Here is a 14,211-nt window from a genome sequence, read left to right as displayed (position 1 = left end):
CGGTACCCATCAATAAGAAGAATAGATAGTTCGTATGGTTCTATCACAGCACATATACAAGTTTACTTATTTATATATCTAGTAAATGATGATGAGATTTTCAAATGTGAAGTTTTTTCTAATTATATATTGGCACAAGTATGCTTTTTACTTGTGTGCAGAAGTGATTACAGAGCACATTTCTACGATTTGTACACTAGAGTAACTACAATTCATCGGGCTGTTTCGTTATGCATTAAAGAAGGCGCGAAAAAATACCAAAATTTACAAAAAAGTTTGACAAGCTACCAGAAATTTACCTTTTGATGTTTGTTTTGATCCTAGCTCACGAACCGTGATTCGCTTCACAGTTTACAATGCTGTTTTTAAAATGATTCACTGTCTGTCTGTCTCTCTGTCTATCACACGCGCTTTTCTCCGAAACGACTAAACTGATCCGAACAAAATTCGGTGGACAGGTGGGAACTATCAAATCCCACGCATACAGCGAGTGACATAAATTTAGGTGGAGCTTAAAGGGGGGTCCCCATACATAAAATGGCAGGGTTTAAAGAATTTTTTCACCGCTCAGTACTTTTCGAAACTGATACTAGTTTTGACGTGATTTGTAAATTGCGCGAATAAGGAGTCAAAATTTATACATTTAAAATGAGAAAGAATTCATTTTCTGAAACTACCCAAAGCTTAAATCTGAAAAAAATCAGGGTGGTGCGCTTAGATGAAATTGAGGCCTCAAAATATGTGCCATTTCGATATCTGCTCAAATAGACTCACTAATGGTATATTACCAACTTTTGGAAATTAACTGAAAATCCCCTTAAGTTCATCCTAGCAACATCAAACTTGAATTGCAAAATTCACTAGCATAGAGGACAATATCCTGCATACACATGCCAATTTTCATGGAAACCGCGATATTAACACCAAAGTTATAGTAGCTCATAGTGTCCGCCATGCCAATAAGATGCTGACTTCATAATTAACGATCATAATTGACATTCGCGTGCAATATTCAAGTCGCATTTATGAGAAATTTGTTGTATGGTTGACTATTATCAATTCAGTATTTTCCATCAAATGATTGTTTAAATCGCTTTCTAAAAAATAGCGGACATTCGAATTTTTAACTATGTACACCCGGAACTGTCATGCACTCATCGCTCCTCACATAGGGAAATACAAAACCTTTTATATCTATAGCGTCAAGCTTCCGGTTTCCCGGGTTGTTTCCTCTTTAAGATAAGCAGAGCTCCCTCTAGCGTGGGGCCGAAAAACGCTTTTTTGAATAAGTTACCGCGTATTTAAATAATGAGCCATGATATCGTATATTAAAAAAATATATGGCGAAAAATTCCCATGTGCATCTTTATTCAGTTCTTCAAAATAAATCCAAAATATTATGTCATATTTTGCCAAACTCCAACATAGACATATGTATACCGTGTTCATCCTAAATAAACAAACATTGCCTATCACCGTATTGACAAATTGATCTAACGCATCTTTACACATTTCCACTTCACTGCGTGCACAAAAGAACGAGATCTGTTTCACTTTTCGAAGCACACATTTTGCGCCCTGTTTCGCCTATGTTTCAATATCAATATCAATATCAGAAATAAGATCAGTTTCGGAAAATACAATTTGAGCCCCATTTCCCCTTCACACCACACACGACAATATTTCGTAAGAAAAAAAAGTACACCCCCTTTTCGCCAATCGCTGCATATAAAAGGGCACATAGACCACATGTTCTCACCTAATTCCGTGACAATCAGTTCAGGTGTTTCCAAGTAAATCGGGTGTGACCGACAGACAGACATTGAACCGATTTTAAAAAGGGTTTGTTTCACACTAATACTTAAACAATTCGGAATGTCGGAAGCGGCGCTTCGAGTATAAAGGTTTTGTATTTTGTATTTTTTCTATTCGTGTATGGTTAAATACCCAAAATATTCCTTCATATTCTTTTGAAACTACAAGAAATACGTACATATTATAGACGTGGATATTATACTCACCCTAAACAAACAAACATTGCGTATTGCCTACAATACTACACTTATACATGAACGTATATAAATTGATCGTTCACATATTTGCGATTTACTTCGTGTATAAAGTTATACGTATGTACATATAAAGTACGTATAGGCATTACCCAAACTTGTGAAAAATTTCGCAACCTAGCCTGTTTAGCCGTTTCCGAATAAATTGGGTGTGACAGACAGACAGATGGACAAAAAGACATCGAATCGATTTTAATAAGGTTTTGTTCCACACAAAACCTTAAAAAGGGCTTCATGGCATGACTCCGTTAGTAAAAGCGGTAGAAATCGAATTTTAGTAGCAATTGTCCTGGATTCAGGTCAATGGCAACTAAACGCTGGCAAAAAATTATTTTGCATTTTGCGGGGAAGAAAGTAGAAATGCTGCTGATCGTATTGAACTTAAGGAGGTCATCCCGTGTGAAGGCCGTTTTTTTCGGTAAAATATTATTACATTTCTTTTGATAAGACATACTGTTCTAGCGACCTTTGCTGCTCTATAAGGACATTTACTTACTACAGTTCCATACTTTAAAATTATTTTATTTTGCTGCTTTTTACAGATTCTCGTACTTTACGTCGAAATGTAGGACGACAACTGTAAAGGCGAAAACTCTTCCATGTTGTTTATATAACATGCTGGTCCCAAGCTCAGATAAGCGAGGATCGACGGATATAGGTTTTGTCGACTTTTTATTTAAGAATGTATGGGTAGACGATGGTTCCATTTATATATATGTAGCTCGATGTGATAATAATAATAGTAATCGTTGGCGCAACAATCCACATTGAATCTAGGCCTTGAAGTGTGTTAGAGCACTTCATTCAAGACCGTAACGGTACACTACAGTGCACTGTAGGAGGCAATGTAGTCAGCATTGCGCACGCCCGAAATTATTACCCTGATTTGACTCAGATACTCATTCACAGCTGAGTCGACTGGTATCCGACGTCAAATCACGATACAAATTCCACTGTCACCAGTGAGATTACGGTGTTCTAGATGTCATATATATGGAGCAGTACCTTTATTTCAGACTTTCTGATTGGGTAGATTTACCATGACCCCATATGGTATATGGTAAGTCGCAGGAAATTGCAAAAGCCATTCGGAAGAGGCGCATTGATATCTGCGCCCTAGAAGAAACTCGATGGTGCGGTGCCCAAAGGTACAACATAGAACTCGAACATGGTAAAAATACCTATAAACTTTTCTATTTTGGTACCCTGTGCACTCAGTAAGGTGTCGATATTGAGGGTTTTCGTGACGCCATTAAGGAAGGCTAAAGAAGAAGAAGGAGAACTATGAAGCCGAAAAATGAAGTGGTCTTCATCCATGAGTGATAGACTACTTGCGTAGGAAGTATTTTCTCAAAAATTTTTCAAAAGGTACGAAATTGATTTATAGAATTTTTAAAGTCTTCCTTGGTGTCAACACCCTAAAATTTCAGCTAGAAATATTCATTTTGGCCAGGTGTTCTGCTCGATTCAGTGGGCCGTTAGTTTACACTTTGCAATGCGATTAATTTGACAAAGAACTTAACTACTTTCAACACCATTAAAATCAAACTTTCCAAGTCGATTCAACTCGAGAGAAGAGAATTTTTTCACAGAATATGGTCATGTAGAGTATCAAACAAAAACGCTCAGTTAGTACTTTTCGAAAATGGTCTCATTTCTCATATTGGGTGAAACACATTGCAGTGGGAACTCAAAATGTGTGTCTCAACAAGTGAACCGGTCTCGATCTCAGAACCTATCCATCGGGAAAAATCTGAAAAAATCGCAGTGACGCGTATATGCAAAATCTACGTCTCAATATACCTGCTTTAATAAAGCCAATAATAGTATGATACATTACTATATTTTAGAAATTGATCCGAAAACCCCTCTAAAGTTGATTCTATAAGTACAAAATTTAGCATCAGTATAAGTGATAATTGATATACCAGTAGCTTCCTCCAAACTAAAATTTTCCCTTCAATAGTACAAAGCTACGTAGCTATTTCGGGAGCAACTTACCTCCTTCATCAATACAAAGCTTAATTTTATGATTTCCATTTCCTCCGGCCTAAATTCAATTTTTATTGAAGGAAGCGACGGGAATAATGCAAGTGACATTAATTATTGGCATTTGCAACTCAAATAGTGCTTTCCGCAAGGTAAGTTGCTCCCGAATAGTGCTAGACTACAAATAGCAGACAATATCTAATCTCTTATAAGCAATAATATTAGACATAATTCTGATAAATTTGAAAGCAATTCAACTAATAACGGAGTTATATGGGGTCAAGTTTTGTGTTACACGTGAAGTTATTACACTCTAAGACGTGTATGACCGTTATCATCAGATAAAATGAACCCAAAACTTTTACACACGAAGCGTCCAGTATCCGGTATCCCAATTTATTTTCGAAATTTAAGTGCGCCCTTCTCGCCTTTAATACACTTATTTTACAGGTAAAGGGACCGCCAAATTATTAAGGGTATATTTTAGTGTTTCTAGTGACCAATGCAAAGACAATAATAAGTCGGGAAACCGGAAGCTAGACGCTTCAGGTATGAAAGGTTTTGTGTATTTCTTTTATAAAGAGATTTGGGTGTACATTTGTCCCTTTAGCATGTAGCACGTAAAATATGCATATATTATTTGAAAATATCCACTTGCAAGTGATATTGACATTCATAGTCTTGAATTTGCAGAGGAGCGACAGATTTGACCTAGTATAACTTTGTTAGTAATGGTGCGATTTTCACCAAATTTGGCAAGATCATGATCTATACTGTAGCCTACATTGCTGCAAAATTTTGTGATTCTAAGGTAAACTTAAGGGGGGTTTTCCTGTCAATTACTAAAAATTAAAGTAATATACTATTATTAACTTTATTTGAACAGGTATCGATATGGAGGGTATTTCGGAGCCTAGGCACCATATAGTGGCAGCCCCCTGAGTTTTCCTAGATTTTTCGGTTGGGTAGTTCCGGAGAATGGGTTCCTTATAAAAATGACCACTTTCAACCCCCCGCACTCCCCACCTTTCTAACAAGTGTCAAAACTAAAACAGGCTTCGAAAAGTACTAACCGAGACCTTTAATTTGATAGCCCACATGACTATATTTGATGAAAAAAAATGTACACCCCCCTTTTGCATGTATGGGGATCCCCCCTTAAATTCATCGTAAAAGGATGTAGCTCACTATATGCGTGAGCGTTCACACCCCCCACCTTTCTACCAAATTTGGTGTCAATCGCTATAACCGTCTCCGAGAAAAATGCGTGTGACGGACAGACGGACAGACAGACAGACAGACGGACAGACAGTAAACCGATTTTAATAAGGTTTTGTTTTACAAAAAAAACTTTAAAACCCGTGGCTCCGTTCCCTTCGGTAATAAAACTTCATTTTTGAGAAAATGTTGATATGTCAGGAGCAATTTTTTTTTCATCAGTGCTGGGCGCTTCCCAACAATAATCTTTAGAATACAAGTTTATATAATTTTTAAAGTGTTCCTCAACACTAATAAAGCAATTAAAAAATCTAAACTAGGAAACTTAGGAAGCTGGAATCTAACAAGGGTTTCCTAAGGAGCAAGAGGAGATCCTTAACTAGTTACATTGTTTTTAGATGCTTTGACCATGCATCTGGAAAGATAACGATGAACGACAAGCCTTTTTAAAAAGCAATGCCATTTCGCTAGTATCCAATATGGTCAGAATGGTTTGTAACTAGAAATTAACAAATATTCAATTTGCTTGAGAAATTTGAAATGCACATGTTGATAATTTCCAATCTCCAAACCTAGTTTCATTTATTTTTTCTAATAATATTATTTTTTCGTCGTCATGAATTTCAAAACCCGAAGAGTGAATTTCCGTGTTCACAAGTTCTTTAAACAAATGAATCAGTATGCCGAACTCAGCGTGAACTTTTCTCCACTTAAAGAACCATTAATATACTATGTCAACTAATAGAGTTAAATAATTGCTAAAATAAACACAAGCACTGCTGGCCGCGCACTACATTTCGTTCGTTTTCAAATATTCTATCCAAAAGTGTGGAGTCGAAAATGATAGCGACATGAAGCCTTGAGAAAGTTAAACAAAAACTACAGCGCAAACGACCTGAAAAACTGTCTAAATTAAGATATTTGTCTTTGGAAATTACTTTCCACCTCTGTTCATCTGAGGTAATATTCTGTTCATATTGTACAATTAAGTGAAAGAGTGGTGATTTTGAGTATAAAGGGGAATTACTGTATCCGAACCTTTTCCTTTGAATTTTTCCCATGAGGAATACACCCACTCATCTGAAGCCCCATAAATTTATATTACATAACGAGACATTGTACACATTGAACTAGAAGAAGCAATTCTACAAATCGAAGAGAATCTTTATTCTAATTGAACTCTGACAGAGGTTGCTGAAAGGGCTTAAATTTGGATAAAAGTAAAAAATAAACACTGCCCATGAAAGCATTCCGATTGACTCCAAATTTCCTCCCACTCCAGAAAATATAATATTTTTCCTCTCGGCTTCATTAGGAGAAAACGCAGCAATGTCAAGATGATACGATTCGGGTGGCTTTCATTTTTATCGACATCTCTTTGAGTGCCATACTCAAGATTTCTTGGGAGAGATGTTATTAAAGGCATGGACCCGGCGAAGGGACTGTGTCTTGTTGGAATATAATTCTGCATCTGTCTCTAAGCTGCATTACATCACAATAAGATCTGAAACTAATGCCAGCTGAGATGTCATTTAATTGTGTGATGCAGCGTTGCAACGCGTGCAGGCCATCACTTAATCCAGTTGTGATAACCCGACACGACACCATCTCTTAATCTCGATCAGACATATATGTAGTGTGTATGTACATAAGTGTTGGATAGATAGCGTTGGGGGTTCTCGTTCGTGTTAGAAAATACCTTAATTGGTTCGTGCATTCTTGATAATTTGAATAGCCTATCCGTAATAAATTGAATTCTAAGAAAATACTCTTATCAGGATTTAGCAAAGGAATCCAGTTTTTTTCTAAAAATTAATATTCCATTCAGTAATTCATCAATGTGTATGTATACTGAATTGGGATAGATAACGCAATGAGACTCCCAATCTATCTGTTAATGTGGGGAGGTAGGTGGGCTTTGCAACGGATACTAGACTGAAATGCGGCTCGAAAAGTTTTGAACATTCATAATCGTAACACTGATTTGTGGTGGACAAATGAGTTTTGAAATGGCGCCTAGAATTTCAAATTTCAATTATTGGACTAGAAACAAAAATTTAGGTGATGGTTTTAGCGCAATCGTCCGAGAAGAAGGCGAATTTCGTATTCATCTTCTACTCAGATTTAGCTATTAACTTTTTCGTTAGGTAGCTATTACACTCAGACCAGGAAAATGCTAGACTAGCTAATCCTGGTATGTATACAGGTTACGTATCAAGTTCCCTACCTAATGTTGCTACCTTTAACAGCACATTCCAATAAAATATTTCCACAATCCTATCCATTGTTTGTCTTGTAATTCTTAATAATCACATCTGAAATTGTTTTATTGGATGCATTGTAAATCTCGTTTAGTACTTTTCGAAACCGCTCTTCGTTTTGACATTTGTTGGAAAGATGGGGAGTGCGGGCTATTGAAAGTGATAATTTTTTTAACGAACCCATTTTCAGAAACTATCCAACTGAAAAATCTGAAAAAAAAGCAGGAGGCTGCCACTATATGATGCCTAGGCTCTGAAATACCCTCTATACCGATAGCTGTTCAAATAAAGTTAATAATAGTACATTACTATAATTTTTAGTAATTGACAGGAATACCCCCCCGTAAGTTCACCCTAGGATCACAAAATTTTGCAGCGATGTAGGCTACAGCATAGAACTCACTTCACAAAGTAGAAATCAAAATCTAAGCTGCTAGGCTGATGAGAAATGTTTTCTAGATATGCAGTAAAAATGTTTTCTAGATATGCAGTAAATATTTCAATACAAAGCTTGCTGCCAATTCTGGTCAAACTGGCCAATTATATGTAAAACAAAACCTCATTAATATCCATTTACTACTGTCCCTCTGTCTGTAACAACCATTTTTCTCGAAAGCGGCTGCATGAAATTAATCAATCCTAAGCATACAATAAGTGGCATAAACTTGTATGGTATTTAGAGGAGGGCGGCTCCCCATTCATACAAAAGGGGATTGTTAATCATCTTCTCCTAATGTATCCATGTTAGATATCAAAAAAGAAGCCGCAATTAGTAGTTTCACGACCAAACCTCAGCTTCGATAAAGGCTGCAAAATAAGAGAGTAAGAGCTCAAAAGACAGGACAGGACAGGAAATATCTAACCCGAAAGCCTGAAAAGTTGCACCATGCGCCTTATGAAGACTCCAAAATACGTCAAATTTTTTAAATTGAACCTTAAGTTCATTCAAAGAATATCAAATTACGCAGCAACGATTGGTATGGCGCATAATACAGAAAAGTTGCGTGCAAATCATGACATTATTAACGAAGTTTTAGCAAGTTAACAATAACAATATTAAAGACCCGTATATGAAGCAGCTCCTTTATACAAAACCTTTCACACCTGAAGTGTCCAGCTTCCAGTTCTCCGGGTTGTATCATCTTTACGCCTTGCAATGCACAGGCATAATTCTGACAAGAGCAAAACACGCATATATAAGAAACTGGAGAAATGAACAGCAAAAATTAAAATTATTAGCACGCGTTAATAAAAATACGGCTCCGTGATAAGGTTAAGGTTTTTTACTCTCTTTTCCGCCAATGTATTTGGAAATTTATATCTTACAAAGAGTGAATTATAATAAAATGTTTTAATATTTCTCACAGAAAAATCTTTCATTTATTTCTAATCGTTATCACTGTAAGGTGCATGCGACTAGTTATTGTGATTTCCTTAGTACGCCTAATTCTATAGAGCTCGCTTAGGTTTTCATCTTTTATCGAAAGAACTCAAACTGGACTGGACTGGGCTGAATTCAGAACTTATATCACTGACTTAAATTTTGCAGTTGTCACAAAAAAACAGACTCATTGTCACTATCCTCAGTTTTTTCTAGTAGATACTTATTATTTAAATTAAATTTCTTTCATGATCCATTTGACAGATCCTGAAAAAAGTGTTCCTCATTTGAAGCTACTCATTTAAGTTGATGACACTTGTGGAATAATCTAGGCAAAAGCATCTGATTATAAGGCCAGATTTTAGCACCTCTTGCAATAAAAAGTAGACAAACTGCGCTTTTTCTAGCTGTCTGGAAAGTCTGTCACGATACAACAAAGTGGATAGTGACGGTGTTTAGGCTACCTTAGTAAGGAACTAAGGATTATTAAGAACTCCATACATTCCAGTTTCGCATTTATTCGATATCCCTAACAGCTAGTCTGACGTCTTGGCATACCCCATCGCTCCATCTCTGGCAAGGTCGGCCATGTCTTCTATTTCTACCATACATTTCGTCCTTCTAGACTAGACTAGATTAGGTCATCTTTATCCATAGGAAATAGGATAGGAGGATTATTCTCTAAAACGCCGCTTAAAGTTCGCAATTTTTCTTGCAAACAACCCAACCCAACGGTCAGGATTGTTTACACCCGCGGGTTCGTGTAACACATAAAACACCGATAGTTTTGCGGCTGGTATTGTATTTCCAAGTATATACGAGCTTCTATATTCTGGCGACCCTTCTTCATAACGTTTTGAAAATATAGGCCAGGGAGTTGCCTGGGGAGAGGTTGAAAAAAAGCAATATTAACTTAAGCACCGCCTGGCGGGAAATCAAGTTTAGCACCTTGTAGGTGAACCTAGTTTAGCATTGGCGAAAATTGTATTCCCAAAACTGGAAACTTTTTATTAAGTGCTTTCTAAACTAAAATAGTAATGAAAATTTTAAGGTAATATTTCAACGTAAATTGTATGCACCGAAATATAGCATTTCCACCTCTAGTTGACGACATTCCAGACGAAACTAACATTTTTTTATATCAAATGAACGATAAAGAAAATTTAAACACCAAATTCATGACCATTCCAAATAAAATTCGCAATATTCCAAATGAATTTAACTTTCTTTCATTGACGATTTTCAAAATAAAAACACAATTTCTCCAAATAAAATTTACAAGATCAAATAATTTCATAATCTAAAAAAAACTATGTATGAAGGGGACTATATTCCCACTTTTCACTTTCTTTTTAGATTACTTAATGATATGTAATTTTATTTGGAAAATCGTGAATTTGACGTGTGCAGCCGTTAATTTGATTGGAAAATTGTTAATTTCATTTGGAATGTTGATAAATTTAGGTGAAAATGTTAACGTTTGGGCTGAAAAGTTTGTAGGCTAACACACAGATGGTGCTAATAGATATGATTTTTAGTTAACCCTAGCCTTCAAAAGACACGTGTACAAATTTTACGACTATTGGTTTGTGGGATAGAGCAGCGCGAGTTGACGATTCTGAGCAGTGTTTGAAGCTCTTCCTTCATAAAGGGACCGAAATGTGATAATGGTCGAAAAATGGCCCCATTATTTCACACCAGAATCAAAACGATCGTCATCTGAGTGGACTGTACGTGGTGAACTGGCTCCAAACGCATCAATCCACTGGCAAGGCTATAGCATCAGCATTTTGGCAGGCGCATGGCATAATATTTATCAACTATCTTGAGAAGGAAAAAACCGTCAACAGTGGCTATTATATAGCATTTTTTGTAGGACGCAATCGCGTGAAAACGGGTCCATTTGAAGAAAAAGAAAATGCTGTTTTATCAAGACAATGGAGCGCGTTACAAATCAATGAAAACGACGATCCCCGTATTCTCCCGATCTGGCCCTCAGACCTCAAGAGAATGCTCAAAGAGATTTAGCGCCGATGAAAAGGCAAACGCAGGAACTGCGGACTATTTTGAGGCTAAAGACAAATCGTACTATAAAAATGGTATCGAAAAATTGTATGACCGCTACACTCGTTGTATCGCCCTTAAATTTTATTCAAAAATTTTGTTCTATATTAGCCTATGAACTTTTTAGCCCAAATGTTTATATGTCGACAACAAGGTTAGATTGTTTTCTGCGAAAAAAACTACAAAGAGTGAAAAAAACGAAATTTTCACAGTTCATATTAGTGGAGACTATATGAGAATTCATATCAATACTGATTGTTCCCAAGACATGAGTTGTTATCTGACTAAAAAACATAATATATCTTTTTCTTGTTCTACAGCCTTTGTCCCGTTCAGAAGCGGGGTAAAGTGAAAGTAGTGAATAAGTTGGCCTGGGGGAAAATTGTGCAGTATTAACGATAATAACGGACCACTATTTCCTGAATCTATAGGGCATAAGGTTTGCCGAATTTTTAACCGGGAATTAAATGAAACAATCTAAAGAAGAGCTTCTACGTGATTTTAACGAGGAGCAAATAAACAGGAATTATAGAACAACCCGTTGCATAATGCAAGGCTAAAAGGCGTTCCAATACACTCGGCAAATACTGGTGAAATGTATTCATACAAAAATATATTAATTTTCTAGTTTATTTTCTCTTAATGAGAATAATCAACATAATATTCAAATCGGAGGACAGCAGCATTAGAAAATTCCGTGCAGTTAAGGCAGACTACAATTATTACGTTATTTAAATTTCTTATGACTTTCAAATTCTGGATCCTTCGAAAATGTTACGCAGGCAATTATCAGAAGCTGTACCAGCCAAAATTATAATACCTATTTATCATCAGCACAAAATTAAATGAATTTAAAAATGTTCACAGCATCGTGATTCTTCATAATATATTTCAAATTGCTAAAAATGTTGGGCTGATTGAATTCTAATCCACGCATTGTTGCCAAAGGAACAATGCCAATGTTCAGAAATGTAGATCCTTCTCTGAAACGCAATATGTATCTTTTTTCGTTTCAGTTTTTATGTCTTCTCAAAGGTGATCCTGATCAGACTTTCAGTCGTCCCTCTCAATTTTAATACGTCGGTAGAATAAAGAAATAGATATTCACTTACCAGCAACACCATTGAATCTTGATGCAACTAGGATAATACAAAGCAACAGTAAGATACCCAGTTGATAGTGGTAATGTGAGGTATGGAGCTGGAATCTGGCCATTTCGAAGATGAATAATATTAATCCAAAAGGTTGTACAAGCGTAGCAAGTTTCCTCAAATGGTAAAGTAATTAGGATTCACTGGGTGCACTTTTAGAACTAATTGATATTTTCGTAATACTGCTTGGGATGTTAATCATTAGTACCTTCATCACTTGAGCGGTTTTCTCATTATCGAAACGTAATTATCCAAACGACCAAGAGCCGACCGTTCTGAAGGCGTTGCATTTAACCGATGAGATTTTCTAAGAAATCCAATACCAGACAATATCCCGCAAATTCACTCCTCCAAAGACCCGACAATCGTTTCACTTTCCTATGCTAATTGACTTTGCCATTAGAGCAACCGACACAGGGACTAGACACAGAACAAAGAATCCTCAAATAATGCACCCGCACTCTGATTGCACAGCAACCGACGCACACACAAGGTCTTTCCGCCCGGCCCACTGAAGAGGCTAATAAAGATCTCGATCCAGAGCAGCATCCAAGCAGCAAGTGCTACTTTTCTAGATCTCGGGACTGAGATGGTCCGAGTGCGATGTTGGAGTTTGTACGCAACCAACCAACGCCGCCGATTATCACTTCAGGTCCACCCGGCAATGATGTCAGTTCTTGAAATACATCTAATTGGGAGAAGCCGCACGGTAATTAGTTGATCACAATCACGGCGTCATCTCTCGTAAGTACGAAGCTGAATGCAGGACGTATTCCTTTTCTCGCCACAAAGTGCTCAAGACGTACCGGCAAAACACGAGTAAACATACGAGACTTCGACCGAATTTCCTTAATCCATCGCCAAACAAGGCAACCGCACGCGTGCAAACCGACCAAAAGCTGAAAGCGAACTGATTTTAGGATTCCTGAATGGGTCGCAAGACTACGCTGACGTCTCAAGAATTGTGCAGCGGCGTGGGACAGGCAGACGAGGAGGCCAGCACTAGGCACAAACCGAAACGAAATTGAAAATCACTGAATTTTCAAATACCAACGGAACACGCAGCCTCTTTCCCATTCAGAACCACCAACAACTACGGACGGCACGTTCGATCCACTGAAATACGATAACAGCATCTGCAAGGGAAAATGCGTAGGAATACTGGCACGGAGAAACACAAGCAGGACATGCAGGAGGCGGAGGGTGCATCGGATAGGATAATATATGCAGGCCACCACCAACAACAAGGACTTTCCACGAGGGAGGCGAGGCGGCAATAGCAGCCTGGCCGGGTTGCATCACACCAGCTGAGCAAGAGAAGCCTCAGCTCTTAATGGTGCTGGCACTCTTCAAGTCAAGGGGGTAGTTTCCCCTATTGATGGGAACGCTAGCCTTTATTCACGTAACTCGCCTCCGTACCACTCGGAGAGTGCCTTGTGCCGGATTCTGTTGTGTAAACATCTCGCCTTACTCTCTGATCTTGATTGATTTGATATTTAACATGTAGTTCAACCCTTTTCAGATGACTCATTTTAGCAACCCTGTTAATCTACAAACTAGAAAATGATTAAGAATCAGAAACACAAAAATATAAAGTGTACATACGTGTGCGCATTCATAAACTCATATCAATGGGTTGCAATAAAATATTGAAATACTTATGTTGGGTATTCTGGACAGATTCATCTGAAGAATGGGGGCATGTAAACATACGCCTACTTGTGATTAGCTGCGGTAATGCGATGCTTTACCACCTAATGACACCACGTGGGGGAGTATTCAATAAAAATATATTGTTATATGTATATTAGAACTTTTACAAACGAAAGCATTCAGTACCAGTCGGGCTTTAGTCAACATGTGCATATGAGCATACATATGTCTCGGATGCATGATAAACATGCTCAGGTCAATTTAATCTACTGCATCCCATAATTTACAGAAAAAAATAAAATAAAGATACAATTTCTTCTCCTTTCACTACGGACATATCCATACACATATATATGTGCATGGGCATTCCTTCATTTCAAATTGTGGATTAATCAGCTAAAACCCAGAAGGTAATTTAAAAACTG

At 37.3% G+C, this 14,211-nt stretch overlaps 1 protein-coding gene across 2 annotated transcripts in view; it reads right to left on the bottom strand.

Moving 5' to 3' along the window:
• Positions 1–13,025, bottom strand: part of LOC119652955 (roundabout homolog 2) — a 63,411-nt gene extending 50,386 nt beyond the window's left edge. The window contains exons 1-2 of one of the 2 annotated variants that reach the window (XM_038057351.1): positions 12,342–13,025; positions 12,095–12,249 (exon numbers count right to left, since the gene is read on the bottom strand). In XM_038057351.1, coding sequence (XP_037913279.1) covers positions 12,095–12,197 — 103 coding nt within the window. In that variant the 5' untranslated portion in view covers positions 12,198–12,249; positions 12,342–13,025. Of the gene's footprint in view, positions 1–12,094 lie in introns of both variants that reach the window. The other variant, XM_038057350.1, reaches the window with a different exon arrangement.
• Positions 13,026–14,211: the final 1,186 nt, after the last annotated feature.

Source organism: Hermetia illucens, chromosome 3 (genome assembly GCF_905115235.1).
Source record: "Hermetia illucens chromosome 3, iHerIll2.2.curated.20191125, whole genome shotgun sequence".
Classification (NCBI taxonomy): domain Eukaryota; kingdom Metazoa; phylum Arthropoda; class Insecta; order Diptera; family Stratiomyidae; genus Hermetia; species Hermetia illucens.
The sequence above is the reverse complement of the archived record's forward strand: the minus strand, read 5'-3'. Positions and strand labels throughout refer to the sequence as shown.